This window comes from Chionomys nivalis, chromosome 16 (assembly GCF_950005125.1).
Source record: "Chionomys nivalis chromosome 16, mChiNiv1.1, whole genome shotgun sequence".
In the NCBI taxonomy this organism is placed as follows: Eukaryota; Metazoa; Chordata; class Mammalia; order Rodentia; family Cricetidae; genus Chionomys; species Chionomys nivalis.
This window is the reverse complement of record NC_080101.1, coordinates 24,895,786-24,919,412: the sequence shown is the minus strand read 5'-3', so window position 1 is coordinate 24,919,412 and position 23,627 is coordinate 24,895,786. Positions and strand designations below refer to the sequence as shown.

The window sequence follows — 23,627 nt, the reverse complement described above, 5'->3', positions numbered from 1 at the left end:
CTTCTTGAGACGTGATGGGGTACCTCCCCCATTACAGGGAAGACCACTTTCTACCTGGGGTGTTAATGCCCTAACCCTCAGCCTCCTGGTCTATTGCAGGAGATGGAACCTCTCATCCTGGAGAAAGGGGAGCTTCTTTTGAAAAAGATGTCCCAGTCCGATGAGGATGTTGACCAGCTCTTCAAAAAAGTTGAAAGTGAACCGGACCTTGAGAACTACACTATTGAGGTAGGGGTCCCTGGTGGCTGTGCCTGACCTTCCTACCTTTCTAGGAGCGCCTGGACTGACCCAATTCCCCTGTGCAGACACTACTGGAGCTGTGGGAGAAGGCGGCTGAGAGATTCACGCAGCAGAAGCAGGAGATTAAGGAGTTAGATCAAGAGCTGTTGGCACTGGAGGTCTCTCGAGCTGACAAGGCAAGTGGGCTGCACGTAGGCTCCTTTCTTTAGAAGGGTTTGCGGGGCTGCTCTCTTTTTCCTGTTAGTGCTCTAGGAACTGAGAGTCACTCACAGGGGTGCCTTCTCCTCTCTAGCTAAAGGACGTGTTGAAGAGATATGTTGACATCATAGAGAAAACCACCTACCTCCTGCAGCCTGATGTATACAGGCTGATAGATAAAGAAGCCATGGTGAGTGGTGGTCTATGGTGGGGAGGAGCGTGGCCTAGGGTAGGTATCTTGTACCTGGTGTCTCAGGAATGCAGGACACATCTGTGGTGTCCCTAAGTAACTCAGGTAGGCTTCTCTGGTTAGGAACCAAGCAAATTTTCAAAGCAGCCATGAGGAATGCTTTCACAGTTTCCTGCAGTATAGCTGCATGCCCACACTCAGCCATCACTTACTGGGCCATGTCCCAGCTCCTGTGCATGTAGTACAATGGGCACTACACTCTGGGGTGGTTGTCTTAGACCTTCCACTGTCCCAGGGTTTTCCACCCTTGCCAGTCCCACCTACTCTGGCTTCCTTATTCTTCCCGCCTCTCCCACCGGCCAGTGGTATCTGTGGTTGCCCCACCCCTGCCTCTTGGCTCTGTCTCTTTACTCCCAGTTTCTCCCACCACTGTCATTGATGATGGGAAGTAAGAAATTCAAGGTTGTTCACGAGGTCTCCAGAGTAAAGCCTGACTCTTCCGCCGTGTGCAAGGGCTCTTGCTTGGACTGCTCATGGGTGCATTGTGCAGACCTAGCTTTCCTTAGGTCTTCAATTGGGATAGCAGTGCTCCCTGCCAGGACATGTTTGGAGGGTGACAGCAGAGGTCTTGACAGTAATGGTCATTCTTACTTTAAAACTGTATTCTTAAAGAGCTATTTATTTTTAAATTTATGTATATGTGCATGTCTCTCTGCCTATATTTGTGTTTCTCTGTGTGTATATGTGTATGCTTCTCTGTGTGTAGATGTGTATGTCTCTCTGTATGTATATGTGTGTCTCTGTGTGTATATGTGTACGTTTCTCTGTGTGTATGTCTCTGTATGTATATATGTGTCTGTGTATATGTGTGTGTCTCTGTGTGTATATGTATATGTCTATGTGTATATGTGTGTCTCTCTGTGTGTATATGTGTGCCTCTGTATGTATATGTGTGTCTCTTTGTGTGTATACATGTGTCTCTCTGTGTATATGTGTGTCTCTTTGTGTATATGTGTGTCTCTCCATGTGCATGTGCCACATTTATGTGAATATTTGCAGAGCCGACAAAGGGCACGGGATCCCCTGAAGGTGGAGTAACAAGTGGTGAGCCACCCAACACGAGTGCTGGGAACCGAGCCGAGTCCTCTGGAGGAGCAAGAGCACTCTTAACCGCTGAGCCAGCTCTCCAGCCCCTAAATCTAATTTTAACTTAGCATACAAACCATGCTTGGTTATGGTGTTTTAAAACACGGTTTGTGCCGTCACTGCCTTGTGCCCTCCACCACCCCGTTAGCCTCCATTCTGTTTTCATGTCATCTCCTCTGCTACTCCCCTTTCCTTGACATCTCCTTTTCTTCTCTCACGGTCCTGGTCCTCTTTCTAGTTCCATAATTGATACCTATACTCACCCCCACACCTGTGCATCAAACACACACAAACATTAAAAGTGAGGGCCACGTATGAGAGAGAATATATAATACTTGTCTTTCTGAGTGTGGGTTGTCTCACTTAGCACAGTAACTTCCATCCTAAAATTTAGACTTTGTGTGTCTCTGGAGACTCCAGTCTGGGCTGTGACTCCGTGCTTCCTTCCTGGTGTCTCCCGGCCTCCCTGTTGCCACCTGGCCCGTGCTACTCCTGCGGTGTGCATTTGTCTTGTCAAGTTTCCTGACTCCTTTACTGTGGCCCCGCCCACACAGCCCTGCTGTGGGTCTGCAGGGGAAGAAATACTCGCTTAGGCCCCAGCAACACAGTGCTTGCTGGCACAAAGTCTCAGGCCCCACTAGAAAACTGTGCCAGAATTCCTTCCCTCTGAGCCAGGCTGGGCCTTCAGCCAGCGCTGAAGACTTGGGAAATACATAGCACTGAGGTTTGCTTATGTGGTGGGCTGGGAGCTGTGAGGGGGAAGCCGCTCTCGTTTTAGCCAGGGGCGGGAAGGGGACACTGTCTGGTACAGGGCAAAGGGCAGAGTCGTACTATGCGATAAGAGGCCGTTCCCATCCTGTGCCAGGGACATGCAGATGAGCAGTCCTGGGAGGACCAGGTCTGGATCTGGATTCAGCCCATCACTGGGTCTGGTTCTCAAAGCTATCGCACATGGCTGGGCTCTGCTTCTGAAACAAATTCATATAAAGGCAGCAGTCAATTGAGCGCCACCTCCCCCGTTTTTAAGCAGGGACCCAGTGCAGCTGCATTTCTTGGTTGGGGTTCCTACTCTCAGGATCATGATCCAGCCTTCAAGGGTGACCCTTGTGGTTTGCAGCTGCTGCCTTGTCTGTGCCACCAGCATTCCTCACCTCCCACCACAGCCTCACTTAGCCCTGGCCTAAGCCCCTCCTGACTCCTCCCCATCCCATCTTACCGAGCCTTGCTCTGCCCGGAGAACTGCTGTGTCTAAAGCCCTACCCACCTCTGGCCACAGGCCATGAACCAGGCTCTGCTGGGCAACCGGAGGGCCATCGCCCAGCTGTTGGTCAACCTGACTGAGGCCACCCTGCAGCAGGAGCTTGACAACCGCCACCGCTGGCAGGGCTTGGTGGATACCTGGAAGGCTCTCAAGAGAGAGGCCCTGCAGCAGAGTTTCAGGTCAGTGGTGGCACCTCTCCCATCCCTGTCCTTCCTTCCACCCATAACTCCCTCCCAGCCATCGGCTTTTTCCTGTCCCCTTCATCATTATTTAAAAATGCTATTGTTTTCTATGCCCCTGTGTTTAAAGTTAGAAATAGATAAAGGCATCGAAAAAGAGTCACCACTGACCCTTCCTAGGAGAGGTACCCCTAAGACTTCGGAACTTTTAGATCCACAGAGTCCACACCATTTTAGATTGCATTGTCCATGAACACTATTTCACAGCTATTATCTGTGCTCAGTGTGAATTATCAGAATGTGTTCATGTAATGGTCTGTACCTTTCTATTCTTCCGTATGAATTATAACCTAGGGCCTGGGTCTGGAAGGATAGATACCTGTCAGGTGCACGTTTCCTCTGTGGGAGAAAGGGGGAGGAGAGGACCCACCTCTGCACTGTGTGCTGAGACTCAACCTTGCCCTTGCATGTGACCTTGATGCCAAGTCTGCCTCTGCCACATGACAGGCACCCTAATAGCCCTACAGAGGGGTCTCGGTGATGCCTCAGTGGGACACTCTTTAAACAGAGCCTGCTGGACCTGGATTGGGACTGTTACAAAAGTCAACAGATAGCAGTAGCAATGGCCACAGCTGATGTCCTGAACACATCCCATAATGCAAGGGGCATGGGGCTCAGGGCTTTGTCTGTCATCTTCCTGCGTCCTCACAAGTTCCCAATGAGGATGGGTGTCGTCATTAGCTCCACGTTATAGTCCAAGACTCAGCGTGGAAGAGAGGATCTTGTTCCGGGTCATGGGATCTGAAGGGGCGGTCATTAGAGCCTGGGTGGTGTGTACCAGGGTTATGGGATTCAGAGTGTTCTTGCCTGAGGCTCCTTCCCTTCCCACTTCTCCCCTCTGTGATGCGGGGTCTGGCTGTCCAGTGAGTTCATGGCTAGCGAGAATATCCAAGAGCCCCCAGCTGTACAGAAAGAGCTGGAAGAAATGCTGAAGAACCAGCAGATCCTTCAAAAAGTGAGGCTGGATCACCTCTGCACCATCTGGTATGGCCACCTCTGCACCATCTGGTGTGGTGTGTAGGAAGGACCACTGGGGTCAGCACATTTGGGTGTCCAGTTGGGAGGCCATGTGGCTAGATCTTCACCTGAAACTTTTCCATACCAGGCCACCTCCTTGTGCTTGAAGGCTTGACTGACCACCATGGCCCCAATGGCCAAGGAAGGTCACAGCCCATTTTCTATGGAAAGTTTACATTGGTCCTCACTAGGAAGCAGTGACCAGGGAGAAGGGAAGAGGGAGGAGAGGGGAGGAGAAAGAGGAGGCTCGTAAGAAGTGGTTCCTACACTTTGGCCCTCATCCTGAGGCATTTTGGAGAGTGGATAGAAGTCATAACACTGGGAGGCTGCTGTGTAGAAGGCGCCATTCAAGGTCTCTCTGATAGCAACCTTGTGAATAACAAACTTCTTTTTGTGGGACTTGTTTGGGGCATCAGGGAATCCCAGCAGGCTTGTTAGCTTCTTCAGTATTTTATTGGCAGGATGTTAAATATGCAGGCCCTTTTGGCAAGTTCGGTGAAAGCAAGACTTACCTGTCATCTCTTCTTTCCCCAGCAACCTTCTCCCCCCCAACTATAACAAAAGCCAGCTGACCGAGTGGTATGATTCTCTCACTGCCCTGAACAGGCAGCTTGGTAAGCAGTGTCTGAGATTTCCAGAACTTTCCAGAACTCTGTCCAGGTAGTAGCTTGCTATAGTCAGCTCTCCAGTTATGCGTCTGAGGAGTGGTGGCCCCTCCATCCTGGGACTTTAGGATGAGTGAGCCCCGAAGTCCCCCTCAACTGCTCATTGCCCGACTCCACAGCCATGCTAGCCACAAATTCTGACCCTTGACATCTGATCCCTGACCCCAAGCATGGAGATGGAGATATAGAGTCTCTGCTTAACTCTCAGGATGGGCACAATGGCCATGGCCCGAGAGTCTTACAGTTGGGGGTATGGGATTAAGGCCCAATCCTGCTGCATCCTGCTGCACGACCGTGGGGAAGCCAAAGCATCTCTTGGCCTCAATGTCCTCCTCTGTCGAGATCTGAACAGGACTGATCATGGCCCCTACCTTGTGAATTAATGTCTACTCAGTTCAGTCCCTAGCTCCCAGCGAGCCGCAAGTGGTAACTGTTGAGAGCAGTCCCCAGTAAGAGTGTTAGCTTACAGCCCATAGCCCAGCTGCCTGGCTGGGAAATACGTTCAGGACGTGGTCACCCTCACGGTCTCCCCGCCCTCTCTGGCTGTCTAGTGTGACACAAGCTGGAAATATTGGCTCGACCATTTTGTGGTGTGCCAAGTGTGCCAAGCCTTACTATTGCCTCCTATCACTGAGGCTCGCCACAGCCCAGTGCGGTCAGTGGCCGTGCACTGATCACTCATATTACTGTGAACGATGCTTGCTGAGGAGACAAAGACAGCAAAGATCTGTTTTGGCTCGTGGGTTTAGAGGATTTCAAAGGCGTGGCTGCAAGCTACCCATCACAGCAGCCCAGGGAGTGGGGAGGGCACTTAAGCCAGGGGCAAGGCTGAAAATTTAAAAAGTCCACCACCTGCTTCAGTCAGCAAGGTGTCACCTCCTGAAGGTTCCAAAGCCTTTTAAAAATAGTGCCACCAGCTGGCAAACACGTGTCCAAAACCGGAGCTTGCAATGTACATTTCAGATGCAAAATGCTCACATGCACCATTGTCTTTGTGTCCCAGAAGACCCTCTGCGCCTGAAGCTTCTGCTAGAGATGAGCTCCTCCTATGAGGTCATCCTCTTGGGGTGCTAAGAACTCTCTGAGAAGGGAGACACCAGCCCCTACCTTCCAAGCAATCTTTGCAGTGGAAGCTCTTTGCTGAGGGACCGACTCTCCTTCTAACGTTCCCCTTCCTCTTGGGAGAGTGTCTGACCTTTGACCTGTTTCCTTTTCTGCCCCTGGAGACAACTACCACATGGACTGCATGACTCTGGTCCGCTTCCTGTATGAGAAAGTCTGGCAGGAGTGCCTGGCCCATGTGCAGGATTGTAAGGTAGGGTTCCCTTTCTGCAGGCCTGGGGAGAGGATCTGTGTGCGGGACCTGATGCCCCCTCTCTCCCAGCCTTCTCTGCCTGTCAATCTCGACTTTTCTTTCTTCCTGTGAGGTACCAGGTGCTCACTGGTCGTTGGGTGTTTAGGTTCCTTCTACCTGACTGACCCTGGACAGGATAAAGTAGCGTGTTTATTCTCAACCTGTCCAGGACAGTAGCAGATGTTTCTGGAATCTGGGAAATAGTTTGTCAAACAGCCCCTCCCTGCCTGCTTGGTAAAAGTATCTAAATGAAAAGCCTAGGTATTTTGGAAAGTTCTGAGCCCCAGGAGTTACATTCTACCCTCAGAGAGTGCTCCTGTTCTCCAGACACCTCGGAGATTAGAAGCCAGCTCTGTTCTGCACCTACCCACCCAGGAGCAGAGCTAAAGGGAGTCAGTGAGCCGCTTGCAGCCCTGTGGGGGCCCTGAAGCAGCCAGGCTCTGTCTTGTTCTCCTCCCACTCTGCAGAAGCAGCTGCTGGACTGGAAAGCTTTCTCCGAAGCAGAAGCAGAGAGCCTGGTGAACCCAGCCTTCTTCATGGTGGTGGGGGAGTTCCAAAGCAAGGTGGAGAAGAAGCTGGAGCTCCTGGATGTATGTACAGGGGTGCTGGGAACCCTTGAGGTGGGGCACATCTCTGGAGTACTACACCTCAAATCCTAGAAGTCTAGGGTGTCCTGGTGTGTCCACTCTCTGGCCCTCACCAGTCGCTTCCTTCACAGGCCTCCTGTACTAACCACACCAGATCATCCCCTGGGTCCTAGAAACCAGCCTGTCGTCAAGCTGTTCAGGCTTGGGAAAGTCACTTAGGCCATGAGTGTACAAGAGCCACTGTTGGGCCTTGTGTTACAGGCTGGGGAAGGCAAGGAACTCTCAGTCCCAAGAGATTTGTGCTCCAAAGTCAGCACACCTTTTCTGTGAAGGGCCAGGTAGCATGTGTTAGGCTCTGTGGGACACAGGTGTCTGTCACCCCTTGTCACATCTTGCAACCTAAGCAATGTAGAAACAAAGTATATGGATGTGTTCCCATACTTTTATTAGAGGCCAGGATTTGAAGTTTGTTTAATTTTCATGTTATTTTTTTTCCCTGCTACTTTTGATTTGTTTTTAACACCGTTCAAATATTGGAGACTCTGTGCTTAGTTCACACATTCAAACAAAAATAGATGGAGGGCCGAATTTGCCAAGCAGTCTAGTCTACCAGTCTCTGCCCCAGATGAGGGCATACAATCCATGCATTTTGTTTCTTCTGTGTGTGGTGTAGTCCATCAAACTCAAGTCCTCACGTCTGCTAAGAAAGCTCTCTGCCAGTGAACTCTCTCCACTCCTAACATGTAGGGATTTCCAAAAGGTTTTAGATGTATTTTATTTCAGGTTTGAATGCTTTGCCCGAAGGCATGTATGTGCAGCATGTATGAAGGCATCAGAGAACTAAGAGCTATGAATGGTTGTGAGCCAGCATGTGGCTGCTGGGAGCCTAACCCAGGTCTTCTGAAAGAGGGCTGAGTGCTCTTAACCACTGAACCATCTTTCCAGTCCGTGACATACAGCTTTTAAAAGGTGAAGTCGTATGTGAGATTTTACCAGCAGGTGTGGAATTGTACCCAGATGCTAAGAGACAGACTGTTCCAGGGAAAGATGCCAAGACTGAGGGGGTCCAGCCCTGCCACCCCATGCAGGGAAGGCCAGGCGCCTGTCTTAGTTAGGGTTTCTATTTCTAAAACAGTGCGATCAAATCAACTCAGGGAACAAAGGGTCAGTTTTATTTACACAGAAACTCAGGCAGGTTGGGAACCTGGAGACAGGCGCTGGAACAGAGGCAGCGAGGGAGCACTGCATACGGCTCCTAAAGGCCAGCTTAGCTTGCTCTCTTATATGGTGCAGGACCACCTGCCCAGCGCTCAGCTGCACCATCAACAGTGGTCTAGTCCTGCCCACATAAATCATTGTTCAAGAAAATGTCCAACAGACTTACCTATGGGCCAATCTTCTGGAGGCGTTATCTCAGCTGAGAGAGAGTCTTGTTTCCCAGCTGACTATAGCGTGTGTCAAGGTGGCACAAAACCAACCAACACAGAGCCTACAGCTGACTCTGAGGGATGGTGCTCAGGTAGTAACTTCTCTGTTTGAAGACACAGGGCCCCGTGGACAGGCTATCCTTGGGGCCTGGGCTAGCCTGCCCTCCAGGTAACCTCTGTGTTATACTGCGGCAGAGTTCCTTCGAAGTCTTGAACAAGCAGACGGAATTGCAGAGCCTGGACCTCTTCAGGTACTTCCAGGAGGCTGTGAGGTTGTGGGAGGGGCACCAGAGTGTTCTGTTGTCCCAAGAGTTGGAGCTGGAGAAGAGGATAGAGCAGCATCGACAGAAGCACCACCAGGAGAACCAGGTGCCCAAAGCTTGGGATCTTGTGGGAGATGTGGGCTGGACCCACACTGTGGGAAGGAGGGGTGGAGAGGGGAGGCCGAGAGAGACCTGTGTCAGAGATGTGGGCTAGACCCAGACTGCAGGGCTCTGTCGGGAGATGTGAGCTGTACCCAGATCACAGCTGCCAGCTTTCAGATAAAAAAAAAAAAAAAAAAAAAAAAAAAAACCTGAACAAAAGCACCATAAACAAAAATGAACTGAAAATAGACCCTAGACTCAATGTAAAACTCTTAAATTACAAAATGTGAGTGGATGGAGGTACCCAGGCTTGCCTTGGTCTTGGGGGAAGATGGGAATAGCAAGAAGAATCTTAAACTAGGCAGAGCTTTGTGATGGGTTTTGTGACTCAAGCCTGTCCCTTAAGAGTGTGCACAAGAAGGAGAGACAGAAAGACAGACTGGCAAAATGGGGGAGTAACCTGGGTGGTTAACATGATGTGGGGCTGGTGGGGTGGTTTAGCAGGTAGAGACACTTGCACGAAAGCCTAATGACCTGAGTTCAATCCCTGGTTCCCACAAAGAGTCGGGAGAGGCTTCCGAGGACCTCCGCCCTCTGACCTTCACGTGCAGATGCCTGAAAACACGCACACAAACACACACACACACAGAGGCATGCACACATGTGTGCCTGCATGAACTCGTGTGCACACACATACACTTGAGAGAAAAACAAAAGAAAGAACTAAGTAAATAAATAAGATAAAATGAACAAGATGATCAAAGTATAATTTCATGAGCCATGGCTGACTGCTGGGCAAAGAGAATGAATTCTTTTCTCCCCATGGTGTTGAAAGATGAAAGCAATGTGACAAACCTCACAAGGTCTACATGTGATAGACAGGAGCACTGCCCCCACAGTGAACTCCTGAATTATTAATATGCAGTTGTTCACATAGGGGGAATGCAGACCTTGCTGGAAAGTTAAGCCTAATAAAAGACCATGGTGGATCTTTTATGAGAAGTTTCTCAGGAGAACCTGGCTAGACTCCCGCTCCCAACATGACAAGTGAGGTTGCTTCATTCTGAGGAAGTGGCAACACGGGCCGGCGGCTTCAAAGCTCTCAAGCTTGTCAGTTCTAAGCTCCCCTAGTCTATGGGGGAGTCGCGGACAGCAATGCCTGTCACGTCCTGAGCTCACAAAGCATCTCCCTCTTGAGATCACATGCCTTCTGAAGTCCCAGTTGTGGAGGTTGCTAACTCACCTGTGTGGTCTGATAAAGTGAGGTACAGGTAGCCTTTCAGGGAACTGGCTCCAAGTTGTCACTTACCGATGCCTCAGGAATGTGTAGTATAAGCTTGACTATGGGGCCGTGGCACTAGAGAAGTGTCCTTGAAGGGACTTCTCTGAGCTGGGTCCTTGGGGAGGTAGATGGGGTCAAAAGAACATACCAGAGAAGAGCCTGCAAGTATGTGCTGGAGAGAGCGAGGGTGGTCAGAGACCCCTCCTCACAGGCCTGAACCTCAGCTCTGGAGAAGTGGGTGGGATCTGCATGTCGCTAACATTCGTCTGTGCTTCTCTTGTCTCGGGAATGGCTGCCAGGCCCAAGAGGTTAACCTCGATAAGCTTCTAGACCAACTGAGACAGCAAAGCCAAGAAGAGACACTGAAGACACACATGGAAAAGGCCAGGAATTTTCTGAAGAACATGAAGTCCAGGTAGGCTGCCCAGACCACAGAAGACAGGAAGTGATAGCTCGGATTCATAGTCAAGGGAACACCAGCTAGCACAGGAGACCAGAGCTGTGATCAACACGCTCAGATAAAAGCCTCGTTCTTCACACTGGAGAACAGTAACAATCCATTGCTCCTTGCTCAGGAACCCACAGAATTTTCCAGGGAGAACTTGGGCAAGTTTGTAGGGAGAAACATCAAGGCCAAGAACCTGGGCTCCCCTTTTAAGATGTAAACATGTATACTCTTTGTTAAAGGGACAGGAAGTCAACTTCTGCAAATAGAGATGTCCCCCTCACTCTTACCCAGCCGTTCCTTTGTTTGAGTATGCACATTTACGTGCACAGGTACATACATACCAATATAGTGTTTTAAAAATACGGATGAGCTAGATAATGCAGTTATTCTGTAATTACAGATCTATTTCAGTTTCTAAGTGACTATGTAGAATTTACTACTATAATTACTTATAGGATACTTGGTCATATGTTAGCCATCTCATGATTAGCTTTTCCCCATTGGCCTGGGTTCTTCATACAGAATTACTAACAGTTGTCTGTGAGCTGCATTGTACTTCTGTGTCTCTGTACAGCTGATTCCGCTGGGATCAGTCACAGAAATAGACTCGCCTTCCACCTGACTGCTGCACACAGACCTGGGAGTTTATCTTTGGGTACCTAAGTAAGCTCCTGAACCTTGTTTACTTTGCCTGAGAAACAGATAACATTTCCGAATCCGGTGATGTTCGAGGGCTTTGATGGGACAATGCAGATTAAGTTCGAGGACAAAGTTAGGACTGTGGACAGGAAAAGCGAGCCCACATTACAAACGAGAAAGTCCCCAGATTCTCAACAAAGAGCTTGTGCTCCTTGTCTGATCAGGAAGATATTGCAGTTGCTCAAGGACGGCTTCTGTGCAAAGCGCAGCCACCCAGCAGCTCTCTGCAATGCTAGCTGCCCGATGGAGGCCTGGGACATGGCTCCAGCGAGGGTCCCCCACAGAGTCCCCATCTTCACTCCCAGGTATGAATGTTTTCACGTCCTCCTAACTAAAGAAGTGATGGAGTACCCAGGGCTCGTCCTGAAAGAACTCAACTGCTACAGCTTCACCCTCAGCCGCCACTTCTTCATTCGTGAGATCTTTGAACAGGTATCAAAGACAGGTGGTATGCCCCTGAACGAAGATCTTCTCTTCTCAGTTTTAAAGGGGTTGGGGGCTAGGTAGATGATGTCTCAACAGACAAAGTGCTTGCCTGGCAAGTGTGAAGATCTGAGTTCAAATTCCGAGAACCCACATAAAACCAGGCACAGTAGCCCACACCTGTAGCACCAGTGCTTCTGTGGGGAGATGGGAGTCAGAGACGGGAGGATCCCCAGGAGCTCAGAAGCCAGCTAGCCTGACCTAGACTGCAGTGAACACTTAAGGAGACTCTGTCTTGATGTGGAAGGTGAAGACTGACACCCAAATTGTTCTCATTGGCGCCCCCATCTCTCTCTCACACACACATGATTGATAGGCTCCAACCTTAAAATGAAAAGTGTATATAATATATATAATGATTTTTTCCATCCCTGATATCTACCACCAGCACATAATTCTGTTAAAGTTAAGCCGAGATCCATCCACTCTTCCCTCAGGAGCTCCTCACCAGCTCCACCCCATCCAAACCAACTCACCCAGGATTGTGTTCCTCAGGCTCATTCTGTCTGTTCTTCCTGGGCACCCGTGCAGCCGGTCCACCCTGCTTCTCTAGTTCATTTCTGAGTCTGTGTCAGAAGGAGCCCTGATTCTGTTGCCTACTGTTTACCATGAGGGTGTGCCAGTCTGCTGGGAATTAAGAAAAAAAGTTTGCCTGGACTGAGGCCTTAGCAGTTGCCCCAGTGAATGAAGCTGGTCACGGCCCACATCAGAGCCTTTTTACCTAAAGAGTCATGAAGCTTTAGAAGCAGTGCTCTGGAGAGAGGCTTTGCTGCACCCACAGTGACTTGTGTTTTTTCCTTGTAGAATTTGGCTGGGGAAGTGACTTTCAAATTCAGGCAACCAGGTAATATAACCTGAGCCTGGGTCTCCCTGCCATCACTCCAGTACCTCTGTGGGTGGAAGGGGAGCAGTCCAGGCAACACTAGTCGCTGTCTGATTATCCTTTAATATTGCTCACCAACAGAAACCCACGAAAAGCACTTCATGCAGAAAATAAGGAAACTGAAGAAGAAACGAAGGACAAGAGTGGAACTACACAAAGCTGAAGAAAGCACAGGCCAAGACATGGGTTCCGAGAAGCTAGCTGAAGAGACGGACGCAACGGGCGAAGAGTCAGAGCCCATCATGGCCGGAGAGGCACCACCGAGCGGCAGCATGGCTGAGCCCAAAGAAGAGTCTACCCAAGAAACTGAAGAGATGAGAAGCATGAAAGAGACCTTCTCAGAGACCTCCCAGGAACCAGAAAACATGAAGTCTCAAGAAGAGAAGGAGGGGATAGAGGCAGAAGAGGAGGAGGAAGAGGAGGAGAAGGAAGAGGAGCAAAAAGAGGAGGAGGAGAAGGAAGAGGAGGAGGATATGAAAGAGGATAAGGAAGAGGAGGAAGAAGGGGAGGAAGAGGAAGAGGAGGAGGAGATGGACAACGAAGACGAAGACGAAGAGGACTCTGACGACATGAATGAAGATGCAGCAGAGTTTTATAAAGACAGCATCTTTACGGGTCAGGTAAGCCAGCCACTGGTTCATTGCTGGGTATGAAGAAAGTCTGCTGTCCTCATCTTATGCATGTCATTTAGATGAGCTGGGGTCCCTACAGCCCAGTCTCTACAGAGGTCCAGATAAAGAGCTACAAGAGTATTTATTCCATTCTGTTTGGTCCACAAAGATCTTGTTCTTCCCTCACAACAATAATTTTTAAAATTTACCTTCCATTTCACATGCCCCTACAGCCTATTCTGGAGTCAACCTTCACATGGCTTTTCTCATCCCTCCCCAGGGTCTCTCTCTCTCTCACCTCCTGTTCATTGTATAAATTGCCTCAGCCTCCCCTACTTCAACCCTTCTCTCTTCCTGTTCACCAGATATATAACAAAATATTCAGGCAAAGCTCCTCTTGATGGGCAGTTCATTGTGAATGTGATACAACCTCAGAATCATCTGGAAAGAGTCTCAGTGAGATGTGTCTATATCAGGTTGGCCTGTGGGCATGTCTGTCTTAAGTTCTTCTTCTTAAGAGGACCCAGTCCACAGTGGGCAGCGTCACCCCCAAGGCGGGGTATTCTAAGCTGTCTGAGTGGAGAAGTGGAGCTGAGCACAAGCAGGCAGATGGACCATGCACACCTTCATTCTTCTCTGTTGTTGGTTGTGGATGCGGTGTGACTAACCGCGCCAGCCTCCTGCCTGCGCCAGCCTCCTGCCCCCTTGACTCCCTGCTCTCACAGACTGTAGCCTGGAACTGTGGGCCACAATAAACCCATTCTCCCTGGAGCTGATTTTTGTCAGGATGTTTTATAGCAATAGGAAATGCAACTAGGATACTCCCATTTGAGAGCTGGCAAGTAGCTCATTTTCATAAACCTTGTCTTCAAAACACATCCAAGTGCAGAGAACCATATTCTGTGGTATGCAGAATTCTATGGTAGCAGAATGGCAAAAGATGCATTTCCTATATTGCTGTGGAAGAACTGGTACATAGGACTTTTTTTTTTAATTACAAACTCAAATGTTCACGCACATGTTGAGAAAAGAGGATTGGAGGCCATAGGGACAAATGACAAGTGGTGAGGAACGTGCCGTCACCACTCAGTCACAGCCAACAGAGTCACGTTGATGCTGCTTCAAAGGAAACGGGGAACGAGACTTAGATGTGAAACTTCTCCATTTTAAAACCACTGAGAATGTGGCTCAGGGATTCAGTGCCTGCATGCAAAAGGTCCTGGGGTCATCTCTGTAAGCAAGGAAGAATTAGTAAAAGCGCGCCGTGGGGAAGGAGGAGGTGTGGGAGCTCCTGTTGGCTGTTAGGAGCACACACACACGCATCAGCTGACGTGGAGTTTCCTGTCTCCTTCTCTGGATAGGCCGAAGGCAAGGAAGAGAGCCTAGAAGAGATGGCCTACAAAGAAATGGAGTTTTTCACAACTGCGAGTGGAAATACTTACTTTGCCTTCCTGTCCGTGGAAGATGAAGAAAAGATTCACACGAGGCCCCATTCCTACCACGCTGTGCTCTTCCACGACCCCTTCAGCACCAAGTACATAGAACAAGTGACAATTCCCCACAAACTCATCGTGAAAGTTAAGAAAGGGTGAGTGGGGAACTGTGGCACTCACGCTCTCTTCCTCTGAACTTTCCACACGCGCTGACAGTACTAAAGATTCACTTTAGCTAGAGGATTAAAAGCTGCGGTAACGGAGGGACGTCAGGGTGACACATACCCTAGGAAATAGCAAATGTCCCAGAATGCTCCACAGACATGGATATCCTTGGTGCATGTGACCCCTGCACTCTTCCCAGGGTGCTCTGTTGGTCTGGGCTGGTCATAGAAATACTTCCCCCAAGCCATCTACTTCTGGCTTCTAATTCCTAGTACATCCATGACTTTAAAGTTTTTTATTTTTGAAAAATGTATTTATTGTATGTGTGTATGAGTGTTTGCCTGTATGTATGTATGTGTGCATCATGTATGTACAGTGCCTGTGGAGGCCAGAAGAGAGTACCAGAACCGCAAGAACTGGAGTCACCCATACATGGTTGTTAATTATTTTCTGGGTGTTAGGAACCAAACTAAGGCACACAACAACAGCAGCAATACTCTCAACTACCGAACCATCTCTCTAGTCCCTTATGTTTCTTAAAAAAAAAAAAAATTCTACAGATACAAGCCAAAGGCATTCTATATCTTGTGCGGCATTTTGTACTATCAATATAGAAATGAGCACTTTGGGTCTCAGTATGACAAATCTCTTATTGCTGCCAGAGATGACTGGCCCTTGCTCACCTCTCCCCAGGCTTCGAGCTGGCTTCTTTGAACACCTGGAGAAGTGGTTTGACCAATGTGCCCTCAATGCTCGCATCATTGTGGCTGCCAAGGTGGACGAGCTGGATTCAGAACTGGAGCTCCGTCTGCACTTGCACAAGCCGAGACTGGAGCACGTGGAGAAGGATATTCACAATGTCAGAGCAGGTTGGAGCCATCCTGGGAAGGTCCACCTTGTCCCCAGGCATCCCTACAGGGTCCGCTGTCTGATGGGCTTATCCTTTCTTTCCTTTTTAACTGCCCCAGTTTAGCCCGTGTAATGCTAGGTGGTCATCACACTTGAAAGGCGGGCCCAGAATCAGCACGTGGGATTTTAAAATCTTCCTCCCTCTCTCCTCTCCTCCTTTTTTTTCCTTCTCTCCCTCTCTCCTTCTCTCTCTCCTTCCTTTCCCCTCTTCCTTCTTGAAACAAGATCTCCAGTTGGTAGCATAGGTTGGCCTGGAACTCATTATGCATCTCACGTGCGTGCATCTTAAGCCAGCCTAGACTTGGCTCCCCAGACCAATGCTCAGCTCGGAAACGCAGACCACAACAATGAAGTCACAGCTCCACAATGTTTTAAATTTAAAAAAATGTCAGTTATCAGCCAGGCGCACGCCTTTAATCTCAGAGTTCGGGAGGCAGAGGCAGGTGGATCTCTGTGAGTTTGAGGCGAGCCTGGTCTACAGAGTGAGTTCCAGGATGCTAGGGCTACACAGAGAAACCCTGTCGTGAAAAAGCAAAAAGAAAAAAATTAACTATGATACAGAGTAATGGGTTTCATGATGGCATTTTTCTCATCCATGTATCTATGTGTGTCATTGTACTTTGCCCATATTCATCCCCCATTACTGTCTTTTGTTCCTATTCATGCTCCTGTTGGCCCTTCCATCCTCAAAATATTCCTCTTCTTGTATCATGTCATTCATAGATGATAGATAGATACATATGTGAATAGATAGGTGTTCATTCATATAATGTCTAGATTACACATAAGAGATAAAACATGTACTATTTAGCTTTCAGAGACTGGTTTGTCTTGCTGAACAATCTCCTGCTCTGCCCATTTACTTGAAAATCACATGATTTCATTCTCCTTGGTGACGGAATAGAATTTTTTATAACTATACACTACGGTGCAGGAAGCCACTTGCTGTTGATGTCCACGGAGGCCGACTTCGCTACTGTGAATAGTGATGAAATAAGCACAGTGTGCGGGGGTCTCTGGTTTGCTGACACCGTTTGTTTTTGTCAGAACTACCCACAGTCCTTCTGTCAATCACTCCAGGCAGGAGGACAGGCAGATGGGAAATGTGGGGTTCTTTACTTGCCATGAAGGGACTCTGGAAACCTGCCCCTTTTACATTCTACCTCACCTTGGAGCCAGTCATAATTTGGGCTATTGGACATATTAGTTATTGTTGGTTTTGTTTTTGTTTTTTTTTTTTTGATTTTTGAGACAGGGTTTCTCTGTAGCTTTGGAGCCTGTCCTTTCCTGGTACTAGCTCTTATAGACCAGGCTAGCCTCGAACTCACAGAGATCCGTCTGCCTCTGCCTCCCAAGTGCTGGGATTAAAGGTGTGCGCCACCACCACCTGGCATTAGTCATTGTTGTAAAGGGACAGATCAAGACTTCTGTGCTTGTAGAGGTGCCCCCACCAATATCTCAATGCTCTCCAAACATCTCCAACCTTTCTCTGCTCCCTGGAACTCTCTGTTATCCCTAGTTTTCCCTCTCAGCAGTTGGAGGGCTCCACCAACAGGGCTGCAGGCCCACAGCCCCTTTCCAGTCTGGCTGCTCCTTGGTCTCCCCAGGGTCCCAGTCCAGATCCAGTTCCACCCTGGAGAGGGCAACTGGGGCGTGGTAAGGGTCCTTGCCTGACGAGAGTGATTCCTGCCTTTGTCTGGCCAAAGAGATGCAACAGGTGGCCCCATTCCAAGGAAGGAATGGCCGCAGAGAGTAGCAGCTCTCCTTCCCCTCCTGCAGCTGAGCTCCTGCTCCACCAGGAGAGGCTGGATAACCACTGTGCAGGCGTCATTGAGACTCTGAAGAAAGAGAGGCAGATGTTCTGTCAATTCCAAGAAGAGCAAGCCGTGCGGAGCAAAAACTTCCGCCGCAAGATCTACGACATGGAGCACATCTTCCTGAACGCCACCAAGAGCCAAAAGTAAGGGGTGGGAGTGTCTCCTTCCCAGGCCTGGCTCTGGAAACCCATCTCCTTCTGGCGAAGGGGATGAAGGCTTTAGGGGGCCACTTGTCAGCTTCCCTTTTCACCAAAGCCACAAACCCAGACTCCATGGGTAACATTTGATGTGTGTGAGACCGCGGGTGCATAGCCTTGGAGGGAGGAGGTTCATACACATAATCCATGTGCAAGGGTACAGCTGCTGCACTCAGAAACGTCCATGTTGGGGCAGCTAGAAGGGCTTCCTGCAGGAGGGCATCGCCGATGAACCCAGAGGCGCCTGCCAAAACTTAGGGCAGGGCCATCTGCAGGGCGGATAGAGAGAGCAAGAAGCTCCAGCAAGGCTACCGAGAGATGGAAGACAGGGGCCCCATTCAGTTGACAGGAAGGACCATGCAGGTATCTCTCTCTGCAACAGACAATCACAGGGGCAGCCGATTTGGGCGGCCTTTGCGGCAGGGAAGTAACTTTTGGTTCAGGAGAGCACAGGTCAGGGTGCCCCTCTGCTGGGGAGTCAGATGGTCTGCTGGCGGGAGAACCAGGACTCAGTAGAGACTGGGACTCCTTTGCTAATTTGCTGACAATGCCTTTTTACTTTTTATTTGGTGGGGTTGTCTCACTAAATTTTTCAGTTAGGCCTTGAGCTCACTGTCACACTGGCTAGCCTTGAACTTCTGACTCAGCCCCATGAGTGCCGGGAGTACAGGCTTGTTCCACCACGCCTGTCTTTTAATCTCCTTCCCAGTGTTTCTTTCCTGGCCACTTTCCTGGCCAGAGGAGTTGGGCAGTGAATCTGGCAATGCCCAGGATTCCCGCCAGGCTCAGGGCACACCCAGCCCTTTCGTGCGTCCCAGGCTGGTCATTCACCACACCCACATCTCCCCTGACCCCACAGGCTGGTTAGTCTCACCAAAATACTGCACCGGGAGCTGCTTAGCTATGTGGATGTCATCCAGGTGTCCCTGAGAAGCTTCCGGCAGTACCTAGAAGAGAGCCTGGGAAAACTCCGCTACACCAACATTGACTTTGTCAAGCACTGCAGGTGGGAACCAATGTCTGTTTTATGTCTCTACGAGCCACCGTAGTTTATTCCTGGGAGGTAGCCATGTTTCTCTCTTGACTTACTTTTTTCCACCTTTCGACCTGGCGTCCAGTGGTATTAGGTGGAAGAGCTGTCCACTAGCACTGGCACTAGAATTTTCCATCATCACAGACCAAAACTCTGTGCCATGAGCATTCGCTCCTCAGTCTCCTTCCCGTATCCCTGCCGTTGCCCTTTTACTTCCGATCTCTATAAAATCTACTGTTCCACACTCAGTCCTCAAGGGATCGTCTATAATCGCCTCCTCCAAACCTCAGAAAATATTACAGACAGAATGGAAGCTTTGGGTGGAGAGTGGTGTTACTAAAGATGTGTTCTGGGCATGACATGACCGTTGTACCCATGAACTCACTGAGCTAAGGCTACCCACCCCCCCACACACAAAAGACCTGTACAAGACTGGGCCCATTGGACATTTCATCCTGGAAGGGGGATGGACTCGCGAGGCCCCTTTTGTGGGGACAACTGGCAGTCGGTGGTTTCTAGGGGAAAGGTGTTCCCTCCTTCAGTGAAGTAGTCACTGATGAGTCACCCATGTTTCTGTAAGTAAACTCCCTGCAGCCCCTGCACCTCAACATTCATACAAGCAAACCTGGTAAACCCAGTGGGTCACACATATGCAGGAGCTAAGACAGTAGGAGCAAGGCTTGTTGAGGAAAAGGAGGGTGAGAGGGATGAGGGAGGGCCATGGGGGTTGACAGAATTGGGGTTCATTCATTAGATACAGGTAAGGAACTCACTGGTGCATTCCATTGGCTTGTACCCTCTCAGAGGCTGATTCATCTGCGTCCACACTTTCTTCCCTTTTAAGGCTGAGCGATGCTCCGTCGTGCTGGGTTGCACACCATAGTTTATTTTTCCACCCGCCTATTGATGGGTATGTGGCTGTTTACCTTTGGGTGATGTGACGGTGGCACAAAGGACATCGCAATACCTGCTTGGGTCCTGTCTGTGTCCAGACAGGGAACAGCTCTGTCACGTGGTGGTCCTGTCCTTTTTCTTTTGAGGAGTCATTTTTAGATTCTGTTTTCGAAAGTAACTTCCATTTTGTATTCCCACTAGCCAGGTGTAGAAGTTCTGGTTTCCCTGAATCCTCCCATTACTTACTATGAATTTCTTTCTAAATTGCAGTGGATGGGAGGCAGTGTCAGAGGATGGTTTTAGTTTGCCTCCCCCTAAACTAATGATGGTGTTTTTCTGTCTGCTCACTGACCCTTCTTTCCCTTTGCCTTTTCCCACCATCTTTGCTCATTCCTGCCTGAATATAATACCAGAGCTAGCGTTTTACATTTGTAACAAGCTATACTTGATCAATTTTTTAATGCATAGGAGTGTTTTGTCTGCGTGTATCATGTGTATCACGTATGTGCATGCCGTATTATAGCAAGCTTTGTTGTCAGCCACCAGCTCCCAAATAACAGGGAGATTTCTTATTAATTATGAAAGCTCGGCCTTAGCTTAGGCTTGTCCCAATAGCTCTTATAACTTGTTAGCCAATTTATATCAATCTACATTTTGCTCGTGACTTTTTACCTCTAATTCTGTATGTCCGACTCCCTCCAACTTACATTTGGCTATTTTGTAATTTGTGTCAGATGATTGTAGCATCTCTGTGCTCTGCTCTCTGTTGTCTTTTGACTTTAATTTATGGTGTCTTACTTGCTTGTGATTTTTCTTTTCACCAGAAGTCACTTGTTTCCCTTGGATTCTATCTCCAGTGTCTCTCTTTGAGGGCTGTACTCACGCGGCAGTCCTTCAGAGAGTCGGCATTTGTTTTTACTGGACCACATGGGGCAGTACCTACTCGGGACCAGTTGAAATTCTCTGCTTGAGGCTCTATTTCATTTTGTCATTCCGGAGAACACATATTCAGTTAACAAAATCTCAGATTAGAAAGAACTTTCTTTCCTCCTTGCCCTGGGGTCTCATAGCCTGGAACCTGGTGAGGTTCATGTGTCACTCAATCTCATCTTGAAAGTGCCACCCTGAGGATCCAGTTCGATGCTGGCCCTTCCCCCGTGCAGTCATGGAGGCTCAGCATCAAAGTCTCCAGGTCAAAGTCAGAGTTGGTACTACCCACATCCCAAAAGGGCCCTCTAGTTTCACTTCCTCAAGAGACTGCAGACTTCTCATTCTTAGGTGTGATGTGGGAAGTCCTTCTGTACATGTGTTGCTTTAAATGGTTAATGGATAAAGAAGCTGTTTTGGCCTGTGACAGGTAGAATAGAGCTAGGCAGGGAAAACTAAACTGAATGCTGGGAGAAAGAAGGCGGAGTCAGACAGATGCCATGTAGCTGCAAGAGAGGAAAGGCGTGAGCTGCCAGCTGGAACCTTCTTGCCACGAGTCTCGTGGTAAAGTATAAAGTAATGGAAATGGGTTAATTCTAGATGTAAGAGCTAGCTAGTAATATGCTTAAGTGATTGGCCAAGTAGTGATTCAAATAATATAGTTTCTAGGTGATTATTTCAGGAGTCTGGACGGCCAGGAACAAACAAACAGCCTCCACCAACATAGATGGACTTCTTTATTTATTCGTTCAGTCAGTAAGTCACTCAGTGGTGTCGGGAATTGAATCCTAAGCCTCCTGCCTGTTAGACAAGCATGCATACTACCCCTGAGCTGCATGCTTATCTTGTCTTTCTGGAGTTTGTGCAGCATCTCATTTGTTTCAGCTGATCTGTCAGAGAACCCAACCTGATGCACTAGCAAACTGGCCATCCCACTGCCCCTGCCTCTGCATAACCTGCATCTATTTTCCCAGTGCCTGCCTTGGGACGTGCAGGAATTGTTCAATGTGACTGGTGGCCTTTGCTTCTCCTCCATTGTTCTTCAGATTGTTCTCAGAGGGGGGCAACTTTTCCCCTGAAGAAATTGAGTTACTGTGCCAGCGATTGGAGAAGGAGGCTACCCGGATTGAGTTTGTCGAAAATTTAATCATGATTCACATGGAGAAAATGGAGACAGAGTACTTGGACCAGGTGGGGGCTCCCTGTCCTCCTCCCAGACAGCCTCCGGGACTGTCTGCCAGAGGCTGTCACTTCTGAACAGTGGCTACACCTGGGCCCCAGCCATATTAAAGCTTCACCATCCTCCCAAGGTCTGGTGTTCCAGATCAAGTTCACTCCGATTTCCTTCTCATCTTTCCTTCTAGGCCAATGATGTCATCAACAAATTTGAGAGTAAATTCCATAACCTGTCTTCAGACCTGATTTTCGTAGAGAAAATCCAACGGCTGATGACAAACCTGCAAGTGAACATCAAGTGTCAGGTAGGTCAGCGGACATCTAGTGTCCTTTTGTCTAGCGGACATCCATCACACGCACCTGCAGCCTGGGGTCTGTCCCGGGGTGCTTCAGCCAAGAAGACCAATAACTCTTAGCAGCCCCACCCAGTTACTGAGTTACTGTGCTCCACAATTACCAACTGATTTGGTTTAGCATTGTTTGTCCGTATAAGAACTGGATGGACTGCTTTTGTAGCCATTTTAGACATAGGGAAACTGAGGCAAGGGCTGGGGGGACAGCTTAGTCCTTAAAGTGCTTGCCTCACAGTAGGACCTGAGGTCAGTCCCCGGAACCCACGTCTAAAAAGCTGGGCATGGTCTACATGCTAGCAGTTCCAGTGCTGGGGAAGAGAGACAGGCAGATGTCCAGAGCCTGCTAACTAGTCAGGCTAGCCTACCTGATGAGCTCCAGGTCAATGAGACACCCTATATGGACAAAACAAATGGGAGATGATGGATTATTAAATAATAATAAAACAAAAAGAGGGCATGAAGTTGGGGCGCTAACGAGGTAGGAGAAAATCTGGGAGGAGATAGGGTTAGCAAGACTGGCTGGCCAGAACACTCTCCAGAGCCAGCTCCCCATTCTGAGGTCGCAAGCACAAATGGCTATGTCCGGCTTTCTGTGTGAGTACAGAGGATTCAAACTCACTTCCTTTAGGCAGCAGAGCAAGCACTCAGCCACTGAGCCATTTCTCCAGGCCCCTGCATACTCTTTAAAGATTACCCTTTGGGCGGCCTCCCTGTCATTGCTGGGTTGTCAGGGTGTTTTTGTTTTTGAGTCCTCTTTCGGCATGATGCCTGTCCAGGACTGTGAGAAGCACCCTTGTCCAGGACGCTGCCTGTGTCCTCAGGTGTCCTGAAATCTGGAGCTCTGTGGCAGAGTGTCAGTGTTCCAAGGCTCTGCGCGCCTCCTGGTGGGTCTTGCGTACTTAACCACACTCCGTAGCACCAGTTTCACTTAGCCCAGACCGATTTTTTTTTTTTTCGAGACAGGGTTTCTCTGTGGTTTTGGAGCCTGTCCTGGAACTAGCTCTTGTAGACCAGGCTGGTCTCGAACTCACAGAGATCCGCCTGCCTCTGCCTCCCGAGTGCTGGGATTAAAGGCGTGCGCCACCACCGCCCGGCAACCCAGACCTATTTAATACAGAAACAAATCTTTTAAACTTGTATTGATCTACTTTCCAATATGACTATATACTCTCTCACTGTATCTTTTCAGTGTTTAAGCAATTTCTTGTGTACCTTGAAGAACAGTTGCCTGTTCTTGATATCTATTCCAAAAACAGAATCTCAAAACTCCTGGTTTTCTAGGTGGCGAAGTCCAATTCACAATCAGAAGGATTGAATTCTTCCCTGGAACAGCTTCAACACAAGATACAAACATGTAGAGACCACCGGGGAGACAAAGGCGTGAGTGCATCACAGAATCTGAATGTGCCCCGTCAAGAATGGCAAAGCTGGTGTAGACCTGCATCTGGGTACCAGGGTTCTCCAGCACAGAACGGGTGGGGTGTCTCTGAGCCTTGCCGGCCAACTTTTGTGTTAATGGAAGGCAGAAAAAAAAAAAAACAACTAACCCCCCCCCACACACACACACACACCAGCCTCTGGTGAGCACGCAGTGGTTAGTGAGGGTAAGGGCCTGAGACTGGATTGGG

At 49.1% G+C, this 23,627-nt stretch overlaps 1 protein-coding gene across 1 annotated transcript in view; it reads left to right on the top strand.

Annotated features, from left to right (window-relative positions):
- Positions 1-23,627, top strand: part of Ccdc180 (coiled-coil domain containing 180) — a 50,349-nt gene that overhangs the window by 7,934 nt on the left and 18,788 nt on the right. Inside the window, exons 5-24 of the mRNA XM_057791188.1 lie at positions 100-228; positions 306-416; positions 533-628; positions 3,051-3,214; positions 4,139-4,258; positions 4,826-4,905; positions 6,183-6,271; positions 6,778-6,900; positions 8,520-8,693; positions 10,271-10,386; positions 11,424-11,550; positions 12,406-12,445; positions 12,566-13,104; positions 14,457-14,683; positions 15,387-15,562; positions 17,382-17,562; positions 18,476-18,622; positions 21,517-21,661; positions 21,835-21,951; positions 23,281-23,379. Of these exons, the coding sequence (XP_057647171.1) occupies positions 100-228; positions 306-416; positions 533-628; positions 3,051-3,214; positions 4,139-4,258; positions 4,826-4,905; positions 6,183-6,271; positions 6,778-6,900; positions 8,520-8,693; positions 10,271-10,386; positions 11,424-11,550; positions 12,406-12,445; positions 12,566-13,104; positions 14,457-14,683; positions 15,387-15,562; positions 17,382-17,562; positions 18,476-18,622; positions 21,517-21,661; positions 21,835-21,951; positions 23,281-23,379 (3,000 nt within the window). The remainder of the gene's footprint in view (positions 1-99; positions 229-305; positions 417-532; positions 629-3,050; positions 3,215-4,138; positions 4,259-4,825; positions 4,906-6,182; positions 6,272-6,777; positions 6,901-8,519; positions 8,694-10,270; positions 10,387-11,423; positions 11,551-12,405; positions 12,446-12,565; positions 13,105-14,456; positions 14,684-15,386; positions 15,563-17,381; positions 17,563-18,475; positions 18,623-21,516; positions 21,662-21,834; positions 21,952-23,280; positions 23,380-23,627) is intronic.